The sequence below is a fragment of the Poromitra crassiceps genome (genome assembly GCF_964638095.1).
Source record: "Poromitra crassiceps genome assembly, chromosome: 5".
NCBI classification, from domain to species: Eukaryota; Metazoa; Chordata; class Actinopteri; order Beryciformes; family Melamphaidae; genus Poromitra; species Poromitra crassiceps.
This window is the reverse complement of record NC_139642.1, coordinates 38,649,235-38,666,437: the sequence shown is the minus strand read 5'-3', so window position 1 is coordinate 38,666,437 and position 17,203 is coordinate 38,649,235. Positions and strand designations below refer to the sequence as shown.

At 43.5% G+C, this 17,203-nt stretch overlaps 1 protein-coding gene across 2 annotated transcripts in view; it reads right to left on the bottom strand.

The window, feature by feature from the left end:
- The window catches only part of axl (AXL receptor tyrosine kinase), a 47,353-nt gene that overhangs the window by 15,890 nt on the left and 14,260 nt on the right, over positions 1–17,203 (bottom strand). For both annotated transcript variants that reach the window (XR_014552698.1, XM_083636449.1), the window contains exons 7-10: positions 17,185–17,203; positions 3,186–3,325; positions 2,595–2,739; positions 1,103–1,120 (exon numbers count right to left, since the gene is read on the bottom strand). The exon at positions 17,185–17,203 is cut by the window's right edge and continues 177 nt beyond it. Coding sequence is in view for 1 of the 2 variants with exons in the window: in XM_083636449.1 (XP_083492575.1) it covers positions 1,103–1,120; positions 2,595–2,739; positions 3,186–3,325; positions 17,185–17,203 (322 nt within the window). In the remaining variant the exon portion in view is untranslated. The remainder of the gene's footprint in view (positions 1–1,102; positions 1,121–2,594; positions 2,740–3,185; positions 3,326–17,184) is intronic.

The following is a 17,203-nucleotide window of genomic DNA, read 5'->3' as shown; positions in this document are numbered from 1 at the left end:
GAGAGAGAGAGAGGGAGAGAGAGAGAGAGAGAGGGAGAGAGAGAGAGAGGGAGAGAGAGAGAGAGAGAGAGAGAGAGAGAGAGAGGTTTAGTCATGTGGATCTGAAGAGAAGTGAGAGTTCAGGATCCATTAGGGATGATGTGTAATGTAATGATACAAAGGCTGCAATGCCACTCCCTTATTCCAGTGTGTTAACCTGTGGGAAAGTATTGCAAGCACACGAAAATACTGAGTATTTCATTAGATCTCCTTCAATAATGTCCTTACAAGGTTACAAAGTTCAAACAAGTCCGTTTGTACACGTTGTATTGTGTTGTTACACCCTTGTAAGAACACAATGTGTCCTAATTAAGTGCATACACAGTTATTGTGTACTTGCAACACTCGTCCATAGGTCAAAATGTGTTACCAACTGACCTCAGCCTCTCTGTCCAAATTTACAGAGCTGGAAAAACCCTCTGGCACATTTCATTTCACTCTGAAAATGCTCTTTTACCTCATTCTCAAATAAATCAACTCTCTCTTCCTCTAAATTCTTAGTGTCCCATCTCCTCCACCACCACCACCACCACCACCACCCCACCTCCTCTCCTCTCCTCCACCCCCAGCCGCCCACGCATCACCCCAAGCTACCGCTAAACTTTCTGCAACCTCCGCCCGCCGTTTTGTTTTCAGCTTTTCTTCCCATTCGCACCCATCCACCCCCTCTTTTCCTCTCTTCTTATCCACCATTCTTGCTGTCTGAATTGTCTGTCTGGCTCTATTAGACTAAGCAAACAGAGATGCTGCACTGTTCCTGCCTGTTATAAATATTTATGACCCTACACCCCCCCCCCCCATACACCCCCCATCCCCCTTCCCCTTTCCTGTCTCTCAGTGGTCTTCTCTTCTCTTTTTTCTCTTCCTTCCTTTTTTCTGAGATTTACAGGAAGGGAACTATCGGGCGAACGGAGGAACACGGTCACAGATAGAATAAGAAGGAGAAGTCGTGTTGTCTGAAAAAACAGTATGAGCTCACTTCCACTGTCACCGTGTCATTATGTGCCAATCTGAGAGGTGACATCAGAGATGTTAGTGTGGGACAAAGCCTGTCATTACTCACCTCTCTGCCCCTCCATTTCTGTGAGGAAAAAAGCAGAGCTTGTGTCAATATTTTGACTTTGACTTCCAAGAGAAGAATAACATTTTTTGTTCTATAACGTCTAAAAAAAACATGTTTATTCTTTGAGAATTGATATAAAGAAACTTATCGTAATAACTGATTGCTGGTATAAATGTACAGCTCATAATGCTATTGGCCGGGTTTCCCAAAAGCTTCTTAGGGCTAAGAAGCTTCTTAGACCCTTCTTAAGCAGCCTTAAGAAGCGTCTAAGAAGTCTAAGAAGCTTCTTCGCCTAAGATGATCTTTCATTACGAAGGCATGCGTTTCCCAAAAGCTTCTTAGCGCTAAGAAGCTTCTTTGACCCTTCTTAAGGCTCCCGTAAGAAGCCAACAAAGCCAACGCGTTTCCCGATTGCTTCTTAGCCTAAGATGATCTTTCGTTAAGAAGGTTTTGTAAGAAGGGTCTAGGGCATTTTTAACACCTTCTTAACGACGAAACATTCGCAGATTCAGCCGCGTCAGGCAAAAGGAGATAATAATATAGTGTCCACTGTTGTGTTTTTCCCTTTTTCCTTTATTTCATGCACCCTTTAGTGTTTAAAATTGGGGAACACTTGAAAATCTCTCCTCTATGTAATATGGTTACTTGTGTTTTAAATGTTTTACCGTAGGCTATTGTTGGAGAAAAATATAAGTTCCATTGGCATTTCCTAATCAATAAGCTATAAGCTATAATCGCATACGCATAATTATGCTATAAGTTAACATGACATGACATCTCACCCATTATGACATGACTTGAGGAAGAGCAGAGAGGAGGGGGTGATGACTTGACTTGGAGCCTACAGGGCTGCCTGTCTATATCAGTTGTTATTGGAACATGACGCACTGACCAAGGTCTCAGCAAAAGGAGCAGTCCTCTATTATGGGTGAATCTTTACGTGTCAGAAGTCATGTCATAATGGGTGAGATGTCATGTTAACTTTATAGCATAATTATGCGTATGCAATTATAGCTTATAGCTTAATGATTAGGAAATGCCAATGGAACTTATATTTTTCTCCAACAGCTATATTCCTCTAATCAGAATGGATTCCTGGATTCCTTTTATAATAAGAATGTTGTGGCTTTATATAGCACCTTTCACAGAACCCTTCTTAAGAGCCTTCTTTAGCTCTTAAGAAGCTCTTAAGGCTGTTAAGAAGGCGTTTGGGAAACACTTCTTTGGAGCCTTCTTAACTCCTTCTTAACTCCTTAAGAAGCTTCTTAACTCCTTAAGAAGCTTCTTTGTTGGGAAACGCAGCCATTGAAGTTACAAGCCAAACTAAGACCTTTGCTTATGAAATGATACTTTCGAGGGTGAAATAAACCCTTATTTAGAATTAATTTCAGCAGACAGTTGTGTGTCAAAATAGATCTTTTGGATTTTTGTTATCTTAATATTCCTTTTTTTGTCAATTATTTTTTATTTTTGCCCCATTCAAGTCACTCACCAGGAGAGATAAGGGTCAGGGTCTGTATGGGGGTCCAGGGTCCTTGCCCTGCCCCTGTGTAGGCACACACCCGAAATGACACATTGGACAGAGGGACAGACAGATTGAGGGACAGCTCTGTGTCCAATCCAGTATCCACAACAGCCTGTTGACAAAGGGGAAGAGATAGACAGTCAACAATGCAATGCAACAATGCAAATTAGACTTTTTGTTTCCTAGAGACAATAATCTGATAATAATCTGAAATAATCTGATTGGTTGAGTTAAACCTGAATGGCCGGAGAGAGATTTGTTTCCTCCTTAGCTGTTGTCTTTTCATGTGCTTTTTACCGTCTTCTTTGTCATAGAACTTAACCAGCCCTTTAGCTAAAACTGCACTCTGAAAAACTGTTTTTGAAAATAGCTGATGTGTAACTCATAACTTAATGAGATTATGTCTGCCTCCAGAGCGGCTCTGCCTCTGAGAAATAGCTGTATAACCTAAAACTCCATTGTGTCAGTAATGATCATATAATTGGAGTAAAAGAGCACTGACCCTATTACGTTTGAGTAGTTTATGTGTTTGTGTATGTTTGACTCTCCCAGACTGACCTGCTCCATGTTGGGGGTGTTGTACTCCAGCATGTACCCCTGCAGATCTCCATTCATCTTCCCAGGAGGCTCCTCCCACTTCACCAGCACCTCTGTCCCATTTAGCGCCGCACTCACGTTCACAGGCGGACTATCTGGCACTGAAACACACCACACAGCACAGTTTACACAACAATCAGGCATGTCACAGCTCCCACAGCAAGGCTACACGTTATATTTCCCTCCTTTCTGTTGTTGTTGTTGTTGTCTTCTTTGTATCAGAGGAGGGTTAGGTCAGGCATGGTGTGTCAAAGGATTGTGTGGCTATGAGTGAAGATCCGGCAGTGGGCCTGGGACCAGGGGCCAGTGGGCTGGGGGTTAGCCAGGCAGTGGGCCTGGGATCAGGGGCCAGTGGGCTGGGGGTTAGCCAGGCTGGACCAGGGGCCAGTGGGCTGGGGGTTAGCCAGGCAGTGGGCCTGGGATCAGGGGCCAGTGGGCTGGGGGTTAGCCAGGCTGGACCAGGGGCCAGTGGGCTGGGGGTTAGCCAGGCGTGTGCTGTTTTGACAGCCTGGAGCCTCTGGGTGTGGATAACTACACCAGCTGGAGGCAGAAGATGTCAGAGAATGTGAAGAATTCGGCTTTATTAGGGCAAAAAAGGCTACAGGAGTTAAGGGCAGTGAAGAACGCCGGCTCCGGCTGAGTTGAGAAGCCACAGTGGCCCTCTCTCTGTCTCAGCATGGTCAGATGAACACAGATGGACACATGCTGAGGCCTTCACGCTCTGCCCTTCTTTTCTGTGCTCCTCTCTCTGGCCTTTATTCTCTGTCGCTCGCCCTTTTCTCTCTCACCCTTTGGCCCAGGGAGCGGGGAAAAGGCTGTTGGCAGCAGAAAAGCCCAGTGGAGAGAAAAACTAGCTGAATAACATGCTAGAAATAGTGTGAGGAATGTGTGTGTGTGTGTGTGTGTGTGTGTGTGTGTGTGTGTGTGTGTGTGTGTGTGTGTGTGTGTGTGTGTGTGTGTGTGTGTGTGTGTGTGTGTGTGTGTGTGTGTGTGTGTGTGTGTGTGTGTGTGTGTGTGTGTGCAGGCTATCTGAGAACCTTTTCGCAAGGAGACGACGGTGCTTATTTCCTTTGTTGCCGTTTGAGTTGAGGCTCACTTTGTCTTTGTTTCTCACTCTCTCTACAAGCAGCACACAGTCGCACACTGGTCGCACAAGAGTCACACACACGCACGCACACACACACACACACACACACACACACACACACACACACACACACACACACACACACACACACACACACACACACACACACACACACACACACACACACACACACACACACACACACACACACACACACAGTCAGAGTGAGTTTGGGAAACATGGCCCAGCCTATATGGATGATGTTATCAGGAAGCGTTTGGCGGCTGATTGTTTCCACATGTGGTCCCTGGAACAAAAACAACCCCCATGTCCGTCCACCGCACCGCTATGTCTCCACCTATGTCCCCGTCATCCATCCCTCGCTCTCTCTCTCTCTCTCTCTCTCTCCTCTACCTCTCTCCCTCCTCTACCTCTCTGTCGTCCCTTTTGGCCCAACCCCACTCCCCTCCCTGCTCTCTCTCTCTCCCTCCTCCCATCCCTGCTCTCTCTCCCTCCTCCCATCCCTGCTCTCTCTCTTCCTCCTCCCCTCCCTGTTCTCTCTCTCCCTCCTCCCCTCCCTGTTCTCTCTCTCCCTCCTCCCCTCCCTGTTCTCTCTCTCCCTCCTCCCCTCCATGCTCTCTCTCTCTCCCTCCTCCCATCCCTGCTCTCTCTCTCTTCCTCCTCCCCTCGCTGTTCTCTCTCTCCCTCCTCCCCTCGCTGTTCTCTCTCTCCCTCCTCCCCTCCCTGTTCTCTCTCTCCCTCCTCCCCTCCATGCTCTCTCTCTCTCCCTCCTCCCATCCCTGCTCTCTCTCTCTTCCTCCTCCCCTCCCTGTTCTCTCTCTCCCTCCTCCCATCCCTGCTCTCTCTCTTCCTCCTCCCCTCCCTGTTCTCTCTCTCCCTCCTCCCCTCCCTGCTCTCTCTCTCCCTCCTCCCCTCCCTGTTCTCTCTCTCCCTCCTCCCCTCCATGCTCTCTCTCTCTCCCTCCTCCCATCCCTGCTCTCTCTCCCTCCTCCCATCCCTGCTCTCTCTCTCTTCCTCCTCCCCTCCCTGTTCTCTCTCTCCCTCCTCCCCTCCCTGTTCTCTCTCTCCCTCCTCCCCTCCATGCTCTCTCTCTCCCTCATCCCCTCCCTGTTCTCTCTCCCTCCTCCCCTCCATGCTCTCTCTCCCTCCTCCCCTCCCTGCTCTTTCTCTCCCTCCTCCCCTCCCTGTTCTCTCTCCCTCCTCCCCTCCCTGTTCTCTCTCTCCCTCCTCCCCTCCATGCTCTCTCTGTCCCTCCTCCCCTCCCTGTTCTTTCTCTCCCTCCTCCCCTCCCTGTTCTCTCTCTCCCTCCTCCCCTCCATGCTCTCTCTCTCCCTTGTTCAGCACGATTACATCTCCTCTTTCCAAGTTTTCTTCTCTCGTCGCTGCCTTCTCTGTGGCAACGTCTCCCTCCCTTTTTCGTACAAGGAATCGAGCCATAGGAGTTCAAGTGAACAAAGACGTTAATTGTCAATGTAAAACTGGGGGGGGGGGGCTTACTGAAGAGAGTCCAATTGCAAGATTTGGGAAGTTTTAGGGAGGAAAACTGCAAAGGAGATGTGTGCCAGTGCCTTTGTCTAAAATGCAGAAACAAAAAAAATGCACACACAAAAGTGTCAGGCTCAGTGTCTCATGTTGTTCCTTTCTCTCCCACATTAAAGCAGCCAGTCTTGGCATGAAGACTAAGAAACCAAAGCTTTTCAGCCACCATTAGTTCACACAGTAACATCTGCATTCATGGCAGTCTACTGTTTCACATGACACAACAGTAACATCTGTATTCATGGCAGTCTACTGTTTCACATGACACAACAGTAACATCTGTATACATGGCAGTCTACTGTTTCACATGACACAACAGTGACATCTGTATACATAGCGGTCTACTGTTTCACATGACACAACAGTAACATCTGTATACATGGCAGTCTACTGTTTCACATGACACAACAGTGACATCTGTATACATAGCGGTCTACTGTTTCACATGACACAACAGTAACATCTGTATACATGGCAGTCTACTGTTTCACATGACACAACAGTAACATCTGCATACATGGCAGTCTACTGTTTCACATGACACAACAGTAACATCTGCATTCATGGCAGTCTACTGTTTCACATGACACAACAGTAACATCTGCATTCATGGCAGTCTACTGTTTCACATGACACAACAGTAACATCTGTATACATGGCAGTCTACTGTTTCACATGACACAACAGTAACATCTGCATTCATGGCAGTCTACTGTTTCACATGACACAACAGTAACATCTGCATACATGGCAGTCTACTGTTTCACATGACACAACAGTAACATCTGTATACATGGCAGTCTACTGTTTCATGACACAACAGTAACATCTGCATACATGGCAGTCTACTGTTTCACATGACACAACAGTAACATCTGCATTCATGGCAGTCTACTGTTTCACATGACACAACAGTAACATCTGCATTCATGGCAGTCTACTGTTTCACATGACACAACAGTAACATCTGTATACATGGCAGTCTACTGTTTCACATGACACAACAGTAACATCTGCATACATGGCAGTCTACTGTTTCACATGACACAACAGTAACATCTGCATTCATGGCAGTCTACTGTTTCACATGACACAACAGTAACATCTGCATACATGGCAGTCTACTGTTTCACATGACACAACAGTAACATCTGCATACATGGCAGTCTACTGTTTCACATGACACAACAGTAACATCTGCATACATGGCAGTCTACTGTTTCATGACACAACAGTAACATCTGTATACATGGCAGTCTACTGTTTCACATGACACAACAGTAACATCTGCATTCATGGCAGTCTACTGTTTCATGACACAACAGTAACATCTGTATACATGGCAGTCTACTGTTTCACGTGACACAACAGTAACATCTGCATTCATGGCAGTCTACTGTTTCATGACACAACAGTAACATCTGTATACATGGCAGTCTACTGTTTCACATGACACAACAGTAACATCTGCATACATGGCAGTCTACTGTTTCACATGACACAACAGTAACATCTGCATACATGGCAGTCTACTGTTTCACATGACACAACAGTAACATCTGCATTCATGGCAGTCTACTGTTTCATGACACAACAGTAACATCTGTATACATGGCAGTCTACTGTTTCACATGACACAACAGTAACATCTGCATTCATGGCAGTCTACTGTTTCATGACACAACAGTAACATCTGCATTCATGGCAGTCTACTGTTTCACATGACACAACAGTAACATCTGTATACATGGCAGTCTACTGTTTCACATGACACAACAGTAACATCTGCATACATGGCAGTCTACTTTTTCACATGACACAACAGTAACATCTGCATACATGGCAGTCTACTGTTTCATGACACAACAGTAACATCTGCATTCATGGCAGTCTACTGTTTCACATGACACAACAGTAACATCTGCATACATGGCAGTCTACTGTTTCATGACACAACAGTAACATCTGCATTCATGGCAGTCTACTGTTTCACATGACACAACAGTAACATCTGCATACATGGCAGTCTACTGTTTCATGACACAACAGTAACATCTGTATACATGGCAGTCTACTGTTTCATGACACAACAGTAACATCTGTATACATGGCAGTCTACTGTTTCATGACACAACAGTAACATCTGTATTCATGGCAGTCTACTGTTTCACATGACACAACAGTAACATCTGTATACATGGCAGTCTACTGTTTCACATGACACAACAGTAACATCTGTATACATGGCAGTCTACTGTTTCACATGACACAACAGTAACATCTGTATACATGGCAGTCTACTGTTTCACATGACACAACAGTAACATCTGTATACATGGCAGTCTACTGTTTCACATGACACAACAGTAACATCTGTATTCATGGCAGTCTACTGTTTCACATGACACAACAGTAACATCTGCATACATGGCAGTCTACTGTTTCATGACACAACAGTAACATCTGTATACATGGCAGTCTACTGTTTCACATGACACAACAGTAACATCTGCATTCATGGCAGTCTACTGTTTCATGACACAACAGTAACATCTGTATACATGGCAGTCTACTGTTTCACATGACACAACAGTAACATCTGCATTCATGGCAGTCTACTGTTTCATGACACAACAGTAACATCTGCATTCATGGCAGTCTACTGTTTCACATGACACAACAGTAACATCTGTATACATGGCAGTCTACTGTTTCACATGACACAACAGTAACATCTGCATACATGGCAGTCTACTGTTTCACATGACACAACAGTAACATCTGCATACATGGCAGTCTACTGTTTCATGACACAACAGTAACATCTGCATTCATGGCAGTCTACTGTTTCACATGACACAACAGTAACATCTGTATACATGGCAGTCTACTGTTTCATGACACAACAGTAACATCTGTATACATGGCAGTCTACTGTTTCACATGACACAACAGTAACATCTGCATTCATGGCAGTCTACTGTTTCACATGACACAACAGTAACATCTGCATACATGGCAGTCTACTGTTTCATATGACACAACAGTAACATCTGTATACATGGCAGTCTACTGTTTCATGACACAACAGTAACATCTGTATACATGGCAGTCTACTGTTTCATATGAAACAACAGTAACATCTGCATACATGGCAGTCTACTGTTTCATATGACACAACAGTAACATCTGTATACATGGCAGTCTACTGTTTCATGACACAACAGTAACATCTGTATACATGGCAGTCTACTGTTTCACATGACACAACAGTAACATCTGCATACATGGCAGTCTACTGTTTCACATGACACAACAGTAACATCTGCATACATGGCAGTCTACTGTTTCATGACACAACAGTAACATCTGCATTCATGGCAGTCTACTGTTTCACATGACACAACAGTAACATCTGTATACATGGCAGTCTACTGTTTCATGACACAACAGTAACATCTGTATACATGGCAGTCTACTGTTTCACATGACACAACAGTAACATCTGCATTCATGGCAGTCTACTGTTTCACATGACACAACAGTAACATCTGCATACATGGCAGTCTACTGTTTCATATGACACAACAGTAACATCTGTATACATGGCAGTCTACTGTTTCATGACACAACAGTAACATCTGTATACATGGCAGTCTACTGTTTCACATGACACAACAGTAACATCTGCATTCATGGCAGTCTACTGTTTCACATGACACAACAGTAACATCTGCATACATGGCAGTCTACTGTTTCATATGACACAACAATAACATCTGTATACATGGCAGTCTACTGTTTCATGACACAACAGTAACATCTGCATACATGGCAGTCTACTGTTTCATATGACACAACAGTAACATCTGTATACATGGCAGTCTACTGTTTCATGACACAACAGTAACATCTGCATACATGGCAGTCTACTGTTTCACATGACACAACAGTAACATCTGTATACATGGCAGTCTACTGTTTCACATGACACAACAGTAACATCTGTATACATGGCAGTCTACTGTTTCATGACACAACAGTAACATCTGTATACATGGCAGTCTACTGTTTCACATGACACAACAGTAACATCTGCATTCATGGCAGTCTACTGTTTCACATGACACAACAGTAACATCTGCATACATGGCAGTCTACTGTTTCATGACACAACAGTAACATCTGCATTCATGGCAGTCTACTCTTTCATGACACAACAGTAACATCTGTATTCATGGCAGTCTACTGTTTCACATGACACAACAGTAACATCTGTATACATGGCAGTCTACTGTTTCACATGACACAACAGTAACATCTGTATACATGGCAGTCTACTGTTTCACATGACACAACAGTAACATCTGCATTCATGGCAGTCTACTGTTTCATGACACAACAGTAACATCTGTATTCATGGCAGTCTACTGTTTCATGACACAACAGTAACATCTGTATTCATGGCAGTCTACTGTTTCACATGACACAACAGTAACATCTGCATACATGGCAGTCTACTGTTTCATGACACAACAGTAACATCTGTATACATGGCAGTCTACTGTTTCACATGACACAACAGTAACATCTGTATACATGGCAGTCTACTGTTTCACATGACACAACAGTAACATCTGTATACATGGCAGTCTACTGTTTCACATGACACAACAGTAACATCTGTATACATGGCAGTCTACTGTTTCACATGACACAACAGTAACATCTGTATACATGGCAGTCTACTGTTTCATGACACAACAGTAACATCTGTATACATGGCAGTCTACTGTTTCACATGACACAACAGTAACATCTGCATTCATGGCAGTCTACTGTTTCACATGACACAACAGTAACATCTGCATACATGGCAGTCTACTGTTTCATATGACACAACAGTAACATCTGTATACATGGCAGTCTACTGTTTCATGACACAACAGTAACATCTGTATACATGGCAGTCTACTGTTTCACATGACACAACAGTAACATCTGCATTCATGGCAGTCTACTGTTTCACATGACACAACAGTAACATCTGCATTCATGGCAGTCTACTGTTTCACATGACACAACAGTAACATCTGCATTCATGGCAGTCTACTGTTTCACATGACACAACAGTAACATCTGCATTCATGGCAGTCTACTGTTTCACATGACACAACAGTAACATCTGCATTCATGGCAGTCTACTGTTTCACATGACACAACAGTAACATCTGTATACATGGCAGTCTACTGTTTCACATGACACAACAGTAACATCTGTATACATGGCAGTCTACTGTTTCATGACACAACAGTAACATCTGTATACATGGCAGTCTACTGTTTCACATGACACAACAGTAACATCTGCATTCATGGCAGTCTACTGTTTCACATGACACAACAGTAACATCTGCATACATGGCAGTCTACTGTTTCATGACACAACAGTAACATCTGCATTCATGGCAGTCTACTGTTTCATGACACAACAGTAACATCTGTATTCATGGCAGTCTACTGTTTCACATGACACAACAGTAACATCTGTATACATGGCAGTCTACTGTTTCACATGACACAACAGTAACATCTGTATACATGGCAGTCTACTGTTTCACATGACACAACAGTAACATCTGCATTCATGGCAGTCTACTGTTTCATGACACAACAGTAACATCTGTATTCATGGCAGTCTACTGTTTCATGACACAACAGTAACATCTGTATTCATGGCAGTCTACTGTTTCACATGACACAACAGTAACATCTGCATACATGGCAGTCTACTGTTTCATGACACAACAGTAACATCTGTATACATGGCAGTCTACTGTTTCACATGACACAACAGTAACATCTGTATACATGGCAGTCTACTGTTTCACATGACACAACAGTAACATCTGTATACATGGCAGTCTACTGTTTCACATGACACAACAGTAACATCTGTATACATGGCAGTCTACTGTTTCACATGACACAACAGTAACATCTGTATACATGGCAGTCTACTGTTTCACATGACACAACAGTAACATCTGTATACATGGCAGTCTACTGTTTCACATGACACAACAGTAACATCTGCATACATGGCAGTCTACTGTTTCACATGACACAACAGTAACATCTGCATACATGGCAGTCTACTGTTTCATGACACAACAGTAACATCTGCATACATGGCAGTCTACTGTTTCACATGACACAACAGTAACATCTGCATACATGGCAGTCTACTGTTTCACATGACACAACAGTAACATCTGTATACATGGCAGTCTACTGTTTCATGACACAACAGTAACATCTGTATACATGGCAGTCTACTGTTTCACATGACACAACAGTAACATCTGTATACATGGCAGTCTACTGTTTCATGACACAACAGTAACATCTGTATACATGGCAGTCTACTGTTTCATGACACAACAGTAACATCTGCATACATGGCAGTCTACTGTTTCATGACACAACAGTAACATCTGCATACATGGCAGTCTACTGTTTCATGACACAACAGTAACATCTGTATACATGGCAGTCTACTGTTTCATATGAAACAACAGCAACATCTGCATACATGGCAGTCTACTGTTTCATGACACAACAGTAACATCTGTATACATGGCAGTCTACTGTTTCATGACACAACAGTAACATCTGTATACATGGCAGTCTACTGTTTCATATGAAACAACAGTAACATCTGCATACATGGCAGTCTACTGTTTCATGACACAACAGTAACATCTGTATACATGGCAGTCTACTGTTTCATGACACAACAGTAACATCTGTATACATGGCAGTCTACTGTTTCATGACACAACAGTAACATCTGTATACATGGCAGTCTACTGTTTCATATGAAACAACAGTAACATCTGCATACATGGCAGTCTACTGTTTCATGACACAACAGTAACATCTGTATACATGGCAGTCTACTGTTTCATGACACAACAGTAACATCTGTATACATGGCAGTCTACTGTTTCATATGAAACAACAGTAACATCTGCATACATGGCAGTCTACTGTTTCATGACACAACAGTAACATCTGTATACATGGCAGTCTACTGTTTCATATGAAACAACAGTAACATCTGCATACATGGCAGTCTACTGTTTCATGACACAACAGTAACATCTGTATACATGGCAGTCTACTGTTTCATATGAAACAACAGTAACATCTGCATACATGGCAGTCTACTGTTTCATGACACAACAGTAACATCTGTATACATGGCAGTCTACTGTTTCATATGAAACAACAGCAACATCTGCACACATGGCAGTCTACTGTTTCATGACACAACAGTAACATCTGCATACATGGCAGTCTACTGTTTCACATGACACAACAGTAACATCTGCATACATGGCAGTCTACTGTTTCACATGACACAACAGTAACATCTGCATAGTACATGGCGGTCTACTGTTTCACATGACACAACAGTAACATCTGCATAGTACATGGCAGTCTACTGTTTCACATGACACAACAGTAACATCTGCATAGTACATGGCAGTCTACTGTTTCACATGACACAACAGTAACATCTGCATAGTACATGGCAGTCTACTGTTTCATATGACACAACAGTAACATCTGCATTCATGGCAGTCTACTGTTTCACATGCTGCTGCATGCTGTTATTGATGAGCACATACTGTATGCCATACCGCATGGCATAAACATCTTTTCAGAGGCAGTGTTCCTCTCTATCTGTCTCTGGGCTTCATCTGTGGCTCTGGGCCTGCGAGGGTCAGCGCCAGGATGGAAAAGGGTCATCTTGAAGCCAAATAGTGACTCACAGCGCTGGGATCTGTTTCTCCAGGAATAACAACAAGCTCAGCACTACCCAGGAAACATCTTTCCCAGATCCGTCGGTGTCATCAAAGATGTCACAACCTCCAAGAACATCTTTTAATCTCTTTTTGTTTACAGCGGAACAGACTGTTTTCTTTAGCATCCCATACCGTTGAACCGCATTGTGTGAAATTCGTCCTGACTCACTTTCAACTCCTAGAAAGCTAGACTGTCCTCAGTTCTGGAGTAATTCAAGCATAATTCTAGGGGTACAGACTGATATGACATGACATACATGTAGCATATAGACATTTTGAGAGCCCCTGTAGCCTTTTATGGTGTTATACTTCATTCCAGTATATTCATCTCTATTAACCTATGTAAAGTTATTGGATGTACACAATAATACTGTTTTTCAAAGTATTTTATGACAACTTTGTGTTTACATTACGTTGTTACACACTTTCTCTGAAGATGTTTTGGTGTGCATGCAATTCACCGGGTTCATTCATTTTCTTTGCTGGTTGGAGAGATGCATTCTGGAGCTATTTTAAGACGTGAAAGGAAAATCCATGTACAGAATGCACGTGTAAAGTCATATCTCACTGCAGCTTTAGGACCAGGGTGTGACGTGGGTCGTGCCGCTTCCTCTCCCACCGCCCTGGCCTTCCCCCTTCTTTCTATTCTCTCACCCCCCGGGGAAGAAAGTGGGCTTTGGGAAAATAGTAAAATGCATGTTTTTGCAAAGCCCCCTCCCCATCCTCCCCCCATCCCCCTGTTCATACCTAACGCCCACTCTGCCGTCCCTCTCCCTCATTTTTTCCCACAGTGCACGCAGGTCAACTGGGGTCAAAACAAATGGGGGAAATGGAAGAAGGAGGAGGGGACTTGAAAGATGGGAACAAGAGAAACAGCCAGTTTAGCGTGTTTTGTGAATGCAGGAAATACATTCCTCGTAGAGTGTGCAGGATTTGGTAGTAAGAGAGGGAAAGGGATAGTGCAAGAACGAGAGGGAGAAGGGGGACAAATGCACGATGATATCGGCACGTCATCGGTATCAGCCAATAAAGGCTTAAAAATTATATGTCGACATCGGCCAGAAACGAGCATTTCTGCCTATATGACAGGCCGATAAAACAACACTTTAATTATGCCCAAATGATCGATGCTTGACTAAGTAGGATGATTCTTAGTTTTGTTTGAAAGAAAATGTCCCATAATAAGTTATGGGTTTTTAAGTTTTTGTTTAATATAGTTTTCTTATTTTGCTCAGTGAATGTGTACTTTTGGAAAATAATTGTATTTATGTCTTTTATTTTATTTATTTGCCAGTGGGGCATCATGATAAAAGTAGGCATAAACTAATGTTAATAATAATGTTAAATAGTGTTAATTCCACTGCAGGAGAGACTTGATGTTATCTGAAATTAGGTGGAAAAAGATGTGCACATATATCGGTATCGGCATCGAAAATCGGCCAAAATATCGCCATATTGGATGTTGGCAAAACAAAATCCAATATTATGCATCCCTAAAACTAAGAGAGAAAACCCAGAGGAGACTCTAGGAGGCACAGGAGCAGCAAACAAGGACGTTTGTGCCAGAAAGACAAATGTCAAGGATACTGCAGAACACTATCGATTAATGAGACACAAATGGAAGAAGAAAGAGTTTGAGAGAAAGACTTGTGGCTCTCCAATAAATCCCTATGGGTGTTTATCATAGTCTCCATCAGTAAGACCAACGTGGAAAATATGGTGGAGCTGTCTTCACTCTCAGTCTACCCTCTCCTCACTCACTCTCTCACTCCCTTTGACCTCTGTCACTTCTTTTACCATCTTTGACCGCCAGCTGAATATTATCATCTCTTTCTCTCACTCTCCGGCTCATAAAACTCACAGGACAAGTGCAGAGAGACCTGCCAGAACTAGAATGAAACAATATCGTTGAAGAGGGTAATCATACAAATTGGCAAAACAGGAATTTTTCCAGTGAAACGAAACAAAGGTTGTTCAAATGAAGAACAGAAACTTTTTTCTTTCTGTGAAAAGGAGAAATCCTCAATGTTGCCAGCGTATCTCAGAACCGCATTTAGTAGTCCTTCTCCATTACAGTAGCATGTTAAATAGTGCTACTTCTCTCTCTGTCTGTTCATGAGAAACGCTGCGTAGTGGTATTTTTACATTATAAGCAACTTTTATTATGGAAAGCCCCGTCATCTCTCCCGTCGCGTATCTCTTTGCTTAGTACACACTGTTTCCATTCCCATTCATCCAGGGATAGAGACAGCTAGCATGAGCTGGCATGGAAAATCCCACCTCAACTCTAAACTCCAGCACACAGCAGCCTAGCATACGCCTCTTTTACAGCAGCCGAGCATAGGCCTTTTTCACAGCAGCCTACAGTAGCATTCCAGTTTGGACTGAGAGAGCACTGCGATCCTAACTGAAGCCTTTCAGGAGAATTTATGCACCCTCCCTCCCTCCCTCCCGTCCAACCGTCTCCACCTACTCTATCCCAACGCTACCAGCCCTGTTTCTACCTCAACAGTTTACATTTGAAATCCAAAGAGGTACAGTCACTAGTGTCTGCCATTCTTCATAAACACAGACATAGTTAAAGGGGCACAGGAAGGAATAATATGACTCACAGTTCACGGTAACTTAAATCTCTGACTCCTGATAATCATAACTTCTCTTTAAGGCCCTGAGTCACGGAGAGCAACACAGAAGACGGTTTCATTCAAAAGCAAACGGCACACTTGGACTGAATTAAGTTCCCCTCCCCTCATAGCAGGATCACAAACTAATGGGGGCTCGAGGGCAAAAATGCCTTTGAAGGTTCATGGAATGCCTGTGAAATGGGAAGATGGGGGGGGGGGGGGGGGGTTACAGTAGACACACACCTGATAATTACTGTAGGAATACCCTTTGATGCATACCCATTTGTTTTTGTTGTCAAATTATCACATGTGAATGTGACTACTGGCCCCCCGGGGCCACCATATGGGATTCTTTCCAGTGTATGCTGGGAACAACCAATGAAGTACAACAAAAAAGCTCAGTCAAGAGGTGGAAGATGGACTGACTGAGAGGGGAAAGCAACACCATCCTACTCCAGCTATAAAAGGCCAATATGCAATGCAAGTGTATTATTTCAAAGTTGAATAAAGTTACCCCCTGAAAAATGCTGCTAAAAATATAACAAGAGGGCTAAAAATGGCCTCTGGAAAAAAGTTAATTTCCCTTCCAGTAGTCCGTGCTGATCAGCTGGCTCCTCTTTCACCACAGGAGCAGCCAATAGGATCGGCCCACACTAGTTACCTCCAGCAGTAGCCAGATAACTCAGCCTTGACCTTGTGCCAATTTTGAGGTAATAACCCCCCCCCCCCCCACACACACACACACACACACATGCTCACACTTGACATCCAGAGTAAAAACAAACATCTCCTCACTTCACTCGGAAGGCTCTTACCTCCTTCTTTGGTCCTGAA